Source organism: Argopecten irradians, chromosome 13, assembly GCF_041381155.1.
Source record: "Argopecten irradians isolate NY chromosome 13, Ai_NY, whole genome shotgun sequence".
NCBI lineage: Eukaryota > Metazoa > Mollusca > Bivalvia > Pectinida > Pectinidae > Argopecten > Argopecten irradians.
In genome coordinates, this window is record NC_091146.1 from 3,767,810 (window position 1) to 3,785,392 (window position 17,583).

Here is a 17,583-nt window from a genome sequence, read left to right on the forward strand (position 1 = left end):
TTGTATAGTGATATTTTCTATGATAATGGTATGGTTAATACATTGTATAGTGATATTTTCTATGATAATGGTATGGTTAATACATTGTATAGTGATATTTTCTATGATAATGGTATGGTTAATACATTGTATAGTGATATTTTCTATAGTGATATTTCTATTTAATGGTTAATACATTGTATAGTGATATTTTCTATGATAATGGTATGGGTTAATACATTGTATAGTGATATTTTCTATGATAATGGTATGGTTAATACATTGTATAGTGATATTTTCTATGATAATGGTATGGTTTAATACATTGTATAGTGATATTTTCTATGATAATGGTATGGGGTTAATACATTGTATAGTGATATTTTCTATGATAATGGTATGGTTAATACATTGTATAGTGATATTTTCTATGATAATGGTATGGTTAATACATTGTATAGTGATATTTTCTATGATAATGGGATGGTTAATACATTGTATAGTGATATTTTCTATGATAATGGGTTAATACATTGTATAGTGATATTTTCTATGATAATGGGATGGTTAATACATTGTACAGTGATATTTTCTATGATAATGGTATGGTTAATACATTGTATAGTGATATTTTCTATGATAATGGGATGGTTAATACATTGTATAGTGATATTTTCTATGATAATGGGATGGTTAATACATTGTATAGTGTTATTTTCTTATGATAATGGTATGGGTTAATACATTGTATAGTGTTTTCTATGAATAATGGTATGGTTAATACATTGTATAGTGATATTTTCTATGATAATGGGTTAATACATTGTATAGTGATATTTTCTATGATAATGGTATGGTTAATACATTGTATAGTGATATTTTCTATGATAATGGTATGGTTAATACATTGTATAGTGATATTTTCTATGATAATGGTATGGTTAATCACATTGTATAGTGATATTTTCTATGATAATGGAAAGGGTTAATACATTGTATAGTTGATATTTTCTATGATAATGGTATGGTTAATACATTTGTATAGTGATATTTTTCTATGAATAATGGGATGGTTAATACATTGTATAGTGATAATTTCTATGATAATGTTATGTTAATACATTGTATAGTGCTATATATTTTCTATGATAATGGAGAGGTTAATACATTCATTGTATGTGATATGTTTTCTATGATAATGCGTATGGGTTAATACATTGTATAGTGATATTTTCTATGATAATGGGATGGTTAATACATTGTATAGTGATATTTTCTATGATAATGGTATGGTTAATACATTGTACAGTGATATTTTCTATGATAATGGTATGGTTAATACATTGTATAGTGATATTTTCTATGATAATGGGATGGTTAATACATTGTATAGTGATATTTTCTATGATAATGGGATGGTTAATACATTGTATAGTGATATTTTCTATGATAATGGTATGGTTAATACATTGTATAGTGATAATTTCTATGATAATGGGATGGGTTAAAACATTGTATAGTGATATATTTCAATGAAAATGGTATGGTTAATACATTGTATAGTGATATTATAATGGTATATTGTATTAATATTTTCTATGATAATGGTATGGTTAATACATTGTATAGTGATATTTTTCTATGATAATGGGATGTTAATACATTGTACAGTGATATATGGTGTATGGTTATGATATACATTGTATAGTGATATTTTCTATGATAATGGTATGGTTAATACATTGTATAGTGATATTTTCTATGATAATGGTATGGTTAATACATTGTATAGTGATATTTTCTATGATAATGGTATGGTTAATACATTGTATAGTGATATTTTCTATGATAATGGTATGGTTAATACATTGTATAGTGATATTTTCTATGATAATGGGTATGGTTAATACATGTGTGATATAGTTTCATATGATATAGTTTTTCTATGATAATGGTATGGTTAATACATTGTATAGTGATATTTTCTATGATAATGGTATGGTTAATACATTGTATAGTGATATTTTCTATGATAATGGGATGGTTAATACATTGTATAGTGATATTTTCTATGATAATGGGTATTTTCTATAATACATTCATTGTATAGTGATATTTTCTATGATAATGGTATGGTTAATACATTGTATAGTGATATTTTCTATGATAATGGTATGGTTAATACATTGTATAGTGATATTTTCTATGATAATGGTATGGTTAATACATTGTATAGTGATATTTTCTATGATAATGGTATGGTTAATACATTGTATAGTGATATTTTCTATGATAATGGGTTATGGTTAATACATTTTGTATATAGTGATATTTTCTAGTGATATACTATGATAATGGGATGGTTAATATAGTGATATTTCTATGATAATAATGGTTAATACATTGTTATAGTGATATTTTCTATGATAAATGGTTAGGTGTTTACATTGTATAGTGATATTTTCTATGATAATGGTAATGGGTTCATTGTAACAGTGATACATTGATTATAGTATGGTAACCATTGATAGTGATATTTTCTATGATAATGGTATGGTTAAATACATTGTATAGTGATATTTTCTATGATAAATGGTATGGTTAATACATTGTATAGTGATATTTTCTATGAATAATGGGATGGTTAATACATTGTATAGTGATATTTCTATGATATGTGTTTTCTATTGTATGATATTTTCTATGGTATGGTTAATTACATTGTATAGATGATGGTTTTCTATGATAATTGGGATGGGTTAATACATTGTATAGTGATCATATTTTCTATGATAATGGTACGGTAATAATAGTGTATTTTCTATAGATATTGGTAGGGGTTAATACATTGTATAGTGGATAATAAGTAAGAGTTAGATACATTGTAAAGTGCACTACATCCTATGATAATGGGATGGTTAATAATTGTAGAAGTGATATTTTCTATGATAATGGGTTCAAACATAGTAAATGGATGGATTATGATAACATTAGAATTCAGGTTTGATTGTTTATAGTGATTATTTTCTATGATATGGGTATGGTTAATACATTGTATTAGTGATATTTTCTATTGAATAATGGGTATAACAGGGTTAATACATACTGTATCAACTAGCTAAATTCATGGATATTTATCTAGATTTCTTTTGGGATTTTAACAAAAACTTGTACAGTGATATTTTTTATTACTTACCAACTAGCTAATCCATGGATATTAACAGGAATTCTAGAGTCAACGTATTGTTACTTTACCAACTAGCTAATCCATGGATATTAACAGGAATTCTAGAGTCAACGTATTGTTACTTTACCAACTAGCTATATCCATAGAGTCAACGTATTGTTACTTTTTAACAACAGGAAAAAGAATTCTAGAGGAAGCCATGGATATTTCTAGAGTCAATGTATTGTTACTTTACCAACTAGCTAATCCATGGATATTAACAGGAATTCTAGAGTCAACGTATTGTTACTTTTACAACTAGCTAATCCATGGATATTAACAGGAATTCTAGAGTCAACGTATTGTTACTTTACCAACTAGCTAATCCATGGATATTAACAGGAATTCTAGAGTCAACGTATTGTTACTTTACCAACTAGCTAATCCATGGATATTAACAGGAATTCTAGAGTCAACGTATTGTTACTTTACCAACTAGCTAATCCATGGATATTAACAGGAATTCTAGAGTCAACGATATTGTTACTTTACCAACTAGCTAATCCATGGATATTAACAGGAATTCTAGAGTCAACGTATTGTTACTTTACCAACTAGCTAATCCATGGATATTAACAGGAATTCTAGAGTCAACGTATTGTTACTTTACCAACTAGCTAATCCATGGATATTAACAGGAATTCTAGAGGTCAACGTATTGTTACTTTACCAACTAGCTAATCCATGGATATTAACAGGAATTCTAGAGTCAACGTATTGTTACTTTACCAATAGCTAATTCATGGATATTAACGGAATTCTAGAGTCAACGTATTGTTACTTTACCAACTAGCTAATCCATGGATATTAACAGGAATTCTAGAGTCAACGTATTGTTACTTTACCAACTAGCTAATCCATGGATATTAACAGGAATTCTAGAGTCAACGTATTGTTACTTTACCAACTAGCTAATCCATGGATATTAACAGGAATTCTAGAGTCAACGTATTGTTACTTTACCAACTAGCTAATCCATGGATATTAACAGGAATTCTAGAGTCAACGTATTGTTACTTTACCAACTAGCTAATCCATGGATATTAACAGGAATTCTAGAGTCAACGTATTGTTACTTTACCAACTAGCTAATCCATGGATATTAACAGGAATTCTAGAGTCAACGTATTGTTACTTTACCAACTAGCTAATCCATGGATATTAACAGGAATTCTAGAGTCAACGTATTGTTACTTTACCAACTAGCTAATCCATGGATATTAACAGGAATTCTAGAGTCAACGTATTGTTACTTTACCAACTAGCTAATCCATGGATATTAACAGGAATTCTAGAGTCAACGTATTGTTACTTTACCAACTAGCTAATCCATGGATATTAACAGGAATTCTAGAGTCAACGTATTGTTACTTTACCAACTAGCTAATCCATGGATATTAACAGGAATTCTAGAGTCAACGTATTGTTACTTTACCAACTAGCTAATCCATGGATATTAACAGGAATTCTAGAGTCAACGTATTGTTACTTTACCAATAGTAATCATGGATATTACCAGGACTTCTAGAGTCACATTGGATATTAAATGATTCTAGAGTCAACGTATTGTTACTTTACCAACTAGCTAATCCATGGATATTAACAGGAATTCTAGAGTCAACGTATTGTTACTTTACCAACTAGCTAATCCATGGATATTAACAGGAATTCTAGAGTCAACGTATTGTTACTTTACCAACTAGCTAATCCATGGATATTAACAGGAATTCTAGAGTCAACGTATTGTTACTTTACCAACTAGCTAATCCATGGATATTAACAGGAATTCTAGAGTCAACGTATTGTTACTTTACCAATAAATAGAGAATTAAATCATACATCAGGACTTTACAATCAAGGGGACACAACTTAGAAAGTTACATATCAATAGAAGGCAAACTCGTGAATAGTCAAAAAAATCTGACTACCTGGTGAGTTTTAACTGTTTGAGCTGGATGATCATCCGATCTAGCACCGCCGGTACACCACTACTGGACGTCTGACCACTCAGATGGAAACTATTCTGTATACTGAGTTCACCGAAGTCGGCCAACAGCACCTCACGTGACTTGGAACTCGTCGGAATCACGATCAGAGGAGCGTCCATATTGATTTTGAGGCCAACACGAGGAGCTGTCTCCTGGAGTTTGCTGACCGCGTCCTTCGAGAATTCGGCCACTGACTGACCGGCCTGGACCATACGCTCTCGGGCCACCTGGAATACTGCTTGGTCTTTAGCAGCTTGGAAGTTGTTCACAAACATCTAGAAAGAAATTGTGAATTTAATAAGTTTGAAATTCAATGACTATTTCACTAATTGTATTAAATTTCAAATTTTTTACAACAGGTGAGTTAATGAATTCATGAATGGTATGCAATATCCAGGAGTGTGTGTTTTACAATTATTCACTTCAGGCGAGGTTAATCCATAGTTTATGAACCTAGAAAGCACTATTATGTACCCAATTCATGGCAGGACCAAAAAACATACCAATAAATCGTTGACAAATTTGTTGACAAATACGAGGCGAATGCAGCCAAGTGTGATGTTGACATTTGTATCCATGCACGACATGTCTGCATATTTAGCGCCCTCTGTTGCATGGTTATAAATAGTAACATCAAGAGCTAACACAGCCTCACCCTGGATCTCCATAATCTAAAAATAGAAATAATCATATTAAAATTCATTGAGTTTTAAAACCATCTCATAGTCAAATTCTCATAGGGATTTACTTCTATGTGATTGCACATGGCCAGACAGGATGGAACAGGACAGGATGCAATGGAATGGATGCGGGAAAACATTATATCCCCCATCTAAGATTGGGGTTGGGTGTGGGGGGCATAAATATCATTAGACAAAATAGTTTCACATGGGCATTTATTCTTTCAATGAGGTTGCTGAAACAATTCGAACTTGCACAGACTTTCAAAAAGGATCAATTGCTGCTTTTTACAGATTCTTTCTGAAGTTAATACTTTTTTGACTTTGGTAGACTGGTAGCTATCAATAAAGACCACCAACCTTCTGATACAGTGTGTCGGGGTCTGGGTCGAAGATGGTGATAGCTTTCAACATGGCCGACACCACAGTTTTCTCCTCCTGTATTGTGACCTTGGCATCAATACCTGTCCACAACAGAATTGGTGACAGGTTACAATGTCTGAGATACAGATTCAGTCAAAGATTTACTTAAAATAAATCACATAATGAATTGACTGACATTTTATACTTAAGCTGATGGTTTTTGTTTTCAGAAATCAGGTTTACCACTATTAGATATATACAGCTGACAGATTTAGGAGAGAATGACCCCATACCTTTAACACGTAGGTCAGTGATGAGGTTTTGTTTGGTACAGACTGTCACTCCAATCTGGTCAAGGTGAGCGTTGACTCGGATGTCTATCTGATCCGGGTCTTTCTCCTTTCCCTTCTCTGTAAAACAATCATTATAAGACATATGAAGTAAGTGATATTATTCATACTGTATTACATAAAGATAGTTATTTCCTATTTCACATAAAGCCTTGTATCATCAAAAGCTATGTTGTTAAATTTTTTGAAAATTAAAATTCTGAAGAAAATAATGGTTAATAATAATTAACAGGATCTAATTTAAACTAAAAAGGAATACAAGGTTTCGAGATTCTAAAACAACATACCGGTAGGTCGCGTAGAGATCCTTAAAAACATACCCGTATGTCAAGTATGATTAGTCTCGCCATACAAAGATTGTGATGTTATCAAATCATATCAAAATATGTCACAATAACCGAAAGGGACTACTCGACAATTGATATCTAAATACTTTTTAACATCATTTCGGTATCTTGAAAATTACATATTTATATTAATTTGTTAAGTGAGAATGAATATGATTTACTCTTTAATCCAGATCTTGGACGATCTTTTTTCTCCGTTACTTCTTCTTTCCTTTCACTAGTTGTACTGGTCTTGGCTTCTACTTGAGGTCGCGTTGGAGGCTGTAAACCTTCAGCGAACACAATGAGAGACAGCAACGCCTCCTGGTGGAGCATGACCTCTAGGGCGGTAAAGGTCACGGTCACTGTCTGTTCGGTTTTCTGATGTGTGGTAGCAAAGTCAGGTCCACTGGGATTAGCCTATTGGACATAACATTTATTTAGAAGATTTAAAAGATTATAGTTTATTTTCAATGAATCAAAATAAACTATTAATAATACTAAAACTAAAAAAAATTATGTATTTAAACTTTTACATTTTTAAATGTTTACTTGATGCTTTCCAACCACCTTATAATGTGTTATATAATGGACTGAGAACCTCTGTCATGTCCACGTAAATTTCATTTCCCTTTCCAACCACCTTATAATGTGTTATATAATGGACTGAGAACCTCTGTCATGTCTACGTAAATTTCATTTCCCTTTCCAACCACCTCATAATGTGTTATATAATGGACTGAGAACCTCTGTCATGTCCACGTAAATTTCATTTCCCTTTCCAACCACCTCATAATGTGTTATATAATGGACTGAGAACCTCTGTCATGTCCACGTAAATTTCATTTCCCTTTCCAACCACCTCATAATGTGTTATATAATGGACTGAGAACCTCTGTCATGTCCACGTAAATTTCATTTCCCTTTCCAACCACCTCATAATGTGTTATATAATGGACTGAGAACCTCTGTCATGTCCACGTAAATTTCATTTCCCTTTCCAACCACCTCATAATGTGTTATATAACGGACTGAGAACCTCTGTCATGTCCACGTAAATTTCATTTCCCTTTCCAACCACCTCATAATGTGTTATATAACGGACTGAGAACCTCTGTCATGTCCACGTAAATTTCATTTCCCTTTCCAACCACCTCATAATGTGTTATATAACGGACTGAGAACCTCTGTCATGTCCACGTAAATTTCATTTCCCTTTCCAACCACCTCATAATGTGTTATATAATGGACTGAGAACCTCTGTCATGTCCACGTAAATTTCATTTCCCTTTCCAACCACCTCATAATGTGTTATATAATGGACTGAGAACCTCTGTCATGTTCACGTAAATTTCATTTCCCTTTCCAACCACCTCATAATGTGTTATATAATGGACCGAGAACCTCTGTCATGTCCACGTAAATTTCATTTCCCTTTCCAACCACCTCATAATGTGTTATATAATGGACCGAGAACCTCTGTCATGTCTACGTAAATTTCATTTCCCTTTCCAACCACCTCATAATGTGTTATATAATGGACCGAGAACCTCTGTCATGTCCACGTAAATTTCATTTCCCTTTCCAACCACCTCATAATGTGTTATATAATGGACGAGAACCTCTGTCATGTTCACGTAAATTTCATTTCCCTTTCCAACCACCTCATAATGTGTTATATAATGGACTGAGAACCTCTGTCATGTTCACGTAAATTTCATTTCCCTTTCCAACCACCTCATAATGTGTTATATAATGGACCGAGAACCTCTGTCATGTCCACGTAAATTTCATTTCCCTTTCCAACCACCTCATAATGTGTTATATAATGGACCGAGAACCTCTGTCATGTCCACGTAAATTTCATTTCCCTTTCCAACCACCTCATAATGTGTTATATAATGGACCGAGAACCTCTGTCATGTCCACGTAAATTTCATTTCCCTTTCCAACCACCTCATAATGTGTTTATATAATGGACCGAGAACCTCTGTCATGTCCACGTAAATTTCATTTCCCTTTCCAACCACCTCATAATGTGTTATATAACGGACTGAGAACCTCTGTCATGTCTACGTAAATTTCATTTCCCTTTCCAACCACCTCATAATGTGTTATATAATGGACCGAGAACCTCTGTCATGTCCACGTAAATTTCATTTCCCTTTCCAATGTCACCACCTCATAATGTGTTATATAACGGACTGAGAACCTCTGTCATGTCCACCTAAATTTCATTTCCCTTTCCAACCACCTCATAATGTGTTATATAATGGACTGAGAACCTCTGTCATGTCCACGTAAATTTCATTTCCCTTTCCAACCACCTCATAATGTGTTATATAATGGACCGAGAACCTCTGTCATGTCCACGTAAATTTCATTTCCCTTTCCAACCACCTCATAATGTGTTATATAATGGACCGAGAACCTCTGTCATGTCTACGTAAATTTCATTTCCCTTTCCAACCACCTCATAATGTGTTATATAATGGACCGAGAACCTCTGTCATGTCTACGTAAATTTCATTTCCCTTTCCAACCACCTCATAATGTGTTATATAACGGACTGAGAACCTCTGTCATGTCCACGTAAATTTCATTTCCCTTTCCAACCACCTCATAATGTGTTATATAATGGACCGAGAACCTCTGTCATGTCCACGTAAATTTCATTTCCCTTTCCAACCACCTCATAATGTGTTATATAATGGACCGAGAACCTCTGTCATGTCCACGTAAATTTCATTTCCCTTTCCAACCACCTCATAATGTGTTATATAATGGACCGAGAACCTCTGTCATGTCTACGTAAATTTCATTTCCTTTCCCTTTCCCAAATTGTATCAGCACAACAATATTGTTTCCAGCCTTATATGGATGTATTGAGATATGAACAACATTTTTATTTTTAGAATTAATCACATAAATTAATACATAAAAAATATATATCGAAAAATGGTCAAACACAATTTATGCAAGAGAAATTGATGTGATTCTAAGTAAATTGATTTCATAAAACAAGAATTTATAATCGCATTTGTAAACAATATCAAGCACAAAATCTTGTAATATTGATTATTATTGAAAAGTACTATATTTATAGACAGCATATGAAAGACAATACATTTAAGATTACATGACTTCTTTGTAGAATTTCTTAAGAATGATATCAAGATTTATTACAAGTTGGAAAAGTTTCCCTCCATATGCAAAGGTAATTATATAGTGAAGAAATCTAATAGAAGACTTGATTAATCTAGATGTAGTTAGCAACAAAATGCATAATGCTTGTATACTATATATAAAACTTTTATATGCAAATACAGAATTGAGATATTTCAAACCAGTAGATACAATGTAAATGAAGTTGAGAATTTTTACATTTGGATTTTACCTTTTTAAAATCCTATTGACGACAAGGCAAATTTTAAAATTGTGACATTAAAAATATTGTAAATTATAAATGACCTTTCCAAAATGTCTTTTTTCTCCTCGATGTTTTTTTTATACTTCTTCAAGAGTAATAAACAGGACTCTAACATATATGCAAAACATTTACCATTAATGGAATTAATTACTTATAATAATAGTAAGTTAATTAGTTAATTTACAGTACTGATCTCTTCAAGAGTAATTAACTCTAAGGGATTATTTAGTGACGTATTACCTTGATGTAGTGGACGGTCAGCAGTCGATAAGTGTGGTCATCAACTGAAGGGGTGTTGATGAGGTTAATCAGAGGTCCACCGCTGGTCACTATATAAAGAAGATAGATAGAACATCACTTGTCATTGAATGAAACTGACCATTGGTCACTACATTAAGAATATCAAAATCCAAGCCTATCAGAGGTCACAAAATAAAGAACAAAATAACAGTGCCTATCAGCTACGGTCATTTTTTTATACTTAGGCTGACAAAATATACTGTCATTTTATTCTGTAAACTTAATGGTCATCTCAGTAAGGAGTTTGCTTTATATATGTTATAAATTATGATTTGCAAAGTCTATCCACATAGAGGATAACATTTCCATAATCATCCACATAGAGGATAACATTTTCATATAACATTTCCATAATCATCCACATTGAGGATAACATTTCCATAATCATCCACATGGATAACATCATAACATTTCCATAATCATCCATGAGGATAACATTTCATTATCCACATGAGGATAACATTTCCATAATCATCCACATGGAGGATAACATTTCCATAATCATCACATTTCCACATGGAGGATAAACATTTCCATAATCATCCACATAGAGGATAACATTTCCATAATCATCCACATGGAGGATAACATTTCCATAATCATCCACATAGAGGATAACATTTCCATAATCATCCACATAGAGGATAACATTTCCATAATCATCCACATGGAGGATAACATTTCCATAATCATCCACATAGAGGATAACATTTCCATAATCATCCACATAGAGGATAACATTTCCATAATCATCCACATAGAGGATAACATTTCCATAATCATCCACATGGAGGATAACATTTCCATAATCATCCACATGGAGGATAACATTTCCATAATCATCCACATGGAGGATAACATTTCCATAATCATCCACATAGAGGATAACATTTCCATAATCATCCACATGGAGGATAACATTTCCATAATCATCCACATAGAGGATAACATTTCCATAATCATCCACATAGAGGATAACATTTCCATAATCATCCACATAGAGGATAACATTTCCATAATCATCCACATAGAGGATAACATTTCCATAATCATCCACATAGAGGATAACATTTCCATAATCATCCACATGGAGGATAACATTTCCATAATCATCCACATAGAGGATAACATTTCCATAATCATCCACATGGAGGATAACATTTCCATAATCATCCACATGGAGGATAACATTTCCATAATCATCCACATAGAGGATAACATTCCATTCCATAGATCATTCCACATGGAGGATAACATTTCCATAATCATCCACATAGAGGATAACATTTCCATAATCATCCACATGGAGGATAACATTTCCATAATCATCCACATGAGGATACATTTCCATAATCATGGAGGATAACATTTTCCATAATCATCCACATCCCATAGAGGATAACATTTCCATAATCATCCACATAGAGGATAACATTTCCATAATCATCCACATAGAGGATAACATTTCCATAATCATCCACATAGAGGATAACATTTCCATAATCATCCACATGGAGGATAACATTTCCATAATCATCCACATAGAGGATAACATTTCCATAATCATCCACATGGAGGATAACATTTCCATAATCACCCACATGGAGGATAACATTTCCATAATCATCCACATAGAGGATAACATTTCCATAATCATCCACATAGAGGATAACATTTCCATAATCATCCACATAGAGGATAACATTTCCATAATCATCCACATAGAGGATAACATTTCCATAATCATCCACATAGAGGATAACATTTCCATAATCATCCACATGAGGATAACATTTCCATAATCATCCACATGGAGGATAACATTTCCATACATCCACAGAGGATAACATTTCCATAATCATCCACATAGAGGATAACATTTCCATTCCACATAGAGGATAACATTTCCATAATCATCCACATAGAGGATAACATTTCCATAATCATCCACATAGAGGATAACATTTCCATAATCATCCACATGAGGATAACATTTCCATAATCATCCACATAGAGGATAACATTTCCATAATCATCCACATAGAGGATAACATTTCCATAATCATCCACATGGAGGATAACATTTCCATAATCATCCACATGGAGGATAACATTTCCATAATCATCCACATGGAGGATAACATTTCCATAATCATCCACATGGAGGATAACATTTCCATAATCATCCACATGGAGGATAACATTTCCATAATCATCCACATGGAGGATAACTCTTCCATAATCATTCATCTTGCTTAATTTTGTTCTGATTGATGCATTCATATTTGTCCGGATTCTCCGCCTTTGGAACCTTAAGGTGTTATCAAAAATCAAAAGCATCAAATCAACGCAACAATTAAGGCTAAAAACATTTTTTACAAAGCAAAAAAAAATAAAAAATAAAAATTTTAAATAAAAGCAAACAAAATAGAAAGCACTCATAAACAATTACAAAAAAACAAAGAATTAATTGAGAAATAAATCATTTTTTTACAACAAATTCAATTACAACACACACAAAGGACTGGTATGCTGATACAGATGGTAGAATCAATATCAACAGTGAAAATTAGATCTTTTGGTTTTGACTGCAATTATTTATTTTTTAATGTAAAATCATGATAATCATCTTGTAGTATATCTGTGTTAGTTGTGAGATCAATAAAAGTTGCTGTGAGCTCAATTTTCTAAGCTTTAAGTTTACATATTTTCCCATTAAATTAAATCTAATGTGTTTTAATATTTTACTAACAATTCCCTTATCTTCCAGTCTGATCACTACAGTATTAACTGATTGTTCTCTTTTAACACATTAACTTACTTTCAGCAGCATACATAACACACTTTTTTTTATTTCGAGATATCCCTATATGAATTTTGCTGACGACCAACATGCAATGATCTTTAATTAGTATTATCGACTTAATACAATCTGTACTTCCAGGAGGAACATAACATTATTTTTTTTCCTACAGTGTCCATGACCAACATGCCATGATTTTAGTAATATCCGCCAAGTGGCATTTTGTTAAATAAAGAGGAGGGCCCAGACTCATAAACATTCCTTAACTTTAAGGAATTACTTAACTTAAAATTCCCAATAGGAAAGCAGTACAGAAGTTAACAAAAAATCCTAAAATCAAGGGACCCTCCTTAAAATATGTAATGCTTTCTATGGAAAATATGAAGTTAAGGAATTCCTTCAATTTAAGGAATGTTCATGACAGTGGGCCCTGCAAAGTGTTAGTATAGGTTTCATTACATGCCAGCCAGGATCAAGTTAGTAAAGACATCCAAAGTTGTGTCTACAAACAGACAGATAGACAGAAGGACGGACGGACAGAAAGTATATTCCCACTTTACTTCATTGCAAGGTGTATAAAAAGCTGATTCTAACTACTAGCTGATTACCACTATTCATATCTGTTATTCTTCCATCTCATGATGTGATTGGATGTCAAATTGAATTAAATGGTGTGAAGTTTCTAGTCTAATGATCTATTTTATTATGATGTAGTCTATATAACCCAATGATGATGATAATCTACCACAAACCAGGTATTAAAATAAATGGTTGTCAGAAAACCACCTGTCTAACCTGATAAGGTATCATTATCTGTAACAAAAAATAATGTAAAGATGGCTATATCCTTACTATACTATAAATAGATTTATTTTTATAAATACAAAGTCTATTTTCTTTCTTTATACCAGTACAGTATTGATACAAGGGTGTGGGACTTCCTGCTGTATCTGAGTGTTTTATCCTGTGGCTAAGTGGTTCAGGTGATCCAACATATCACCACTTTTTTTTTTGTTAATGTAGAAAAATAAATCATTCATTAATTCATTCAGCTTAATAGATTATTATCTGGAATCATTCACTTTCTAAGTGATACCCGATAATGTTTGTGCAGGACTATTGTCGCTATTGGTGATGGAATGACGTCAAAAGGTGATATCATATCACACACTTTTTAAACGTCATTTAGGTGGGACGAATGGAGATATTAGTCTCGCCACAAACGTTATCAGGTATCACATGATACATGAGTCATTCCTATTTAATAATAAAACTACACAAAACTTGATATAACAGAACCAAACTTCTAAAACATTTTACAAAACTGTATTAATTCTAAAATCTAAAAATAGGTATCACAACAGAATATATAATTCAGATTATGTCCAGTATATGACAGAGAAAAAAGGTTTTATAAAAAAAAAATCATAATTAACAAACCTTTAGCTGCTTCTAACTTTTGAACCAATATTTCGGAGGCTGTTCAACATGCAAAGAAATAAACATTTGACAACATCTCAATCACAAAATGCATCACATTACCATCAATGACGAAATGACAAAAATAGCATGATCTTAGCCCTAGTTTCATCAATGGTAACACTTTTTTTAGAAACAACGCATTTTCTTAATTGCAATGGGTTGGAAATAAATAAATGAAGATTTTTTCCCCTTTTGTTTATTGTCCAATTTAAGGATGTATTCTTCTGAGGTTTCAGTCTTGTTGAAGTCTCGTTTCGACAAAGATCAAATAAGTTATGAGATTTTCAAATACAATTTATCAATATTTTGTCAAAAAAATACAGTTCTAACTTCAGCAGATTTTTTAATACAGGGATTTTAAGAAATGGCCCATTTGGCGGCCATTTTGAAATTGTGTCTTTTTTGGCTTTGAGTAGAGCCAAAGTTTTACCATTTTTTACTGAAATTGTTTTTACTTAAATCATCACTGCACCAGCATTTTTAGCTGCATCAAGCTAATTTTTGCTGTAAATATTTACTTGGTTCGTGGTAATTAAAATATTGAGCATTAATGTCCACTTTATTTTTACATTTAATAGTAATTTGAGCACTTTTTACTCTAAAATACTAAAAAATAACAAATATTCAAGTGGGGCAAAAAAGTAAGCACATGGACCCCCCATTTTTCTGCCTGATTTTGAAAGAACAACCCTTTCCCTATTGATATGCAAAATATAAACAAAAGTTTAATACCAGAACTTTTTCTATAAAGGGTTAGATTTGGCAAAAATGGCTGAAAAAGGTGCATTTTGTAGCTCAAAATTGAGAACTGGTATATTTTAAAAGAAGACTACTGGAAAATAAATTCTACAAACATTAATACATATCAAACACCTCATAAGGAAATTATGGCTTTAATCTCTGTGTATATGGTCAAAACGGCGAAAATTCCCATAAAATCCAATATTTTGTCAACTAGGTATCTTTGAGTGACAGCAGCTCAAAAACTAGCTCATTGACATATGCTTTTTCTTTCATTTTCTTTCATGGTATGAACTCCTCTTTCCAAAAATCTATATGAGAAAAAAAGTTTAATACAAGAAAATTTTGACTTCTCAGAGGAGTACATCCTTAACAGGTTTTTGTCTTTTTATCTCAAGGGATGATGAATATGATGAAACTGGGGTCTGACTACATCAAAAAAATACATCACTGATAAGCAATCAATTACAAAATTCATTTTACATGCAATTCATTATTTAAACATCATTTTCCTTCTTTTGCTTCACATAAATGTAGCAATCAAATTTATATAAAAGGATATTCAGATATTTTTATCTGATAAAATTTCTGCAATAAACCGTATCATTTCAAAATCACTGATTTGAAGATTTCTGATTTTTCAAAAATTGGAAGCTTTGTCTTCTTCCTAAATTCTAGACTTTTATGATACCACTTGTAGAGCCCTGCTGACAAGAACATATAGGAAAATGATACCATGTTATTGTTTTTCAAACAGACAAGTTTGAAAAACCATTGAGAGAATGACTTTATCAAATTGATATTCAAACAGCCATATGCAAGGCAGCATTTTAAATAAGCACATTCTGTATTTCTCAAGTGCTTGTTAACAAAGATTTATTGAGTTAAAGAAATTAGCAGGCAGGGAAAGGTAAAAACCAATGGACCAGTGAGAATTATTTGATTGATGATTATGGGAGGATGAAAATGGCTAATTTAACTTTGTGGTCAAAACATAATATCGGTTATTTAGAAACTGGGTCTCGGTGTTTGGGGAGAGATCACTTGTGATTTGTTAGTAAACTATGACGTCTCAAATAACGCGAGCATTTCAGGCATAAACAGGCTAGTGGCAATATCAAATGCAAAAGTATGATTAAAGTTTCTAATTTTTAAAAAAAAAAAAAAAGAGAAAAAAAAAATTACTTTGTCAGAAATTTTATATTTCAAAGTTGTTTTTTTTATTTTTTTTTTGTACTGAAGAAACGTTTTAGTTAATGAAAAATATCTTTGGAATAATTTTTTTTTGTACTGAAGAAACGTTTTAGTTAATGAAAAATATCTTTGGAATAATTTTTTTTTGTACTGAAGAAACGTTTTAGTTAATGAAAAATATCTTTGGAATAATTTTTTCATCCTTTCAGTTTTTGTTATTTTGTTATTAATAATTAATGAAAAAGTTAAAACAATGTCTGTAAGTCATTGTAGATCAAACAATAGAAATCTTTGATCATAATAATGGCACCAGCCTGTGCATAAAAAAAAACTCTTACTCTTTTTCCTGGTGTAGGTTTTCTCTCCAAAATCTAGGAGATTAGGGTTAATGTCAAAATAGATAATGTATATCAATATCCAAATAAATTTCGATTTCTTTTAAATTAGAAAAATATCTACTATGAAGGTATAGAGAATGTGCATTGCTATCCAACTTAGACCTATTCTATCTCCAATATCTTGATTTGAAAATGACCAAGAGTAAACAGAATGACCAAATTTGTAATTGTTAATTGTGGGACAAAGTACATATTAACCAATCTAAATTAAAAACACAGGAAATTTGAAAATGTGCATCATATGTTTTGCTAGTGCTTTCTAGGAATCACAGAGCAAAACTTTTCTTTTGTCAGTAATATTAGTCGTTGGTCAAGGAGTGATC

General features: G+C 31.9%; 1 protein-coding gene across 1 annotated transcript in view; it reads right to left on the reverse strand.

The window, feature by feature from the left end:
• Nucleotides 1–17,583, reverse strand: part of LOC138306604 (intermembrane lipid transfer protein VPS13A-like) — a 200,463-nt gene that overhangs the window by 105,695 nt on the left and 77,185 nt on the right. The window contains 9 exon segments of the mRNA XM_069247042.1: nt 5,045–5,051; nt 5,134–5,468; nt 5,697–5,864; nt 6,234–6,337; nt 6,530–6,646; nt 7,095–7,332; nt 10,583–10,671; nt 14,241–14,258; nt 14,886–14,924. Of these exon segments, the coding sequence (XP_069103143.1) occupies nt 5,045–5,051; nt 5,134–5,468; nt 5,697–5,864; nt 6,234–6,337; nt 6,530–6,646; nt 7,095–7,332; nt 10,583–10,671; nt 14,241–14,258; nt 14,886–14,924 (1,115 nt within the window).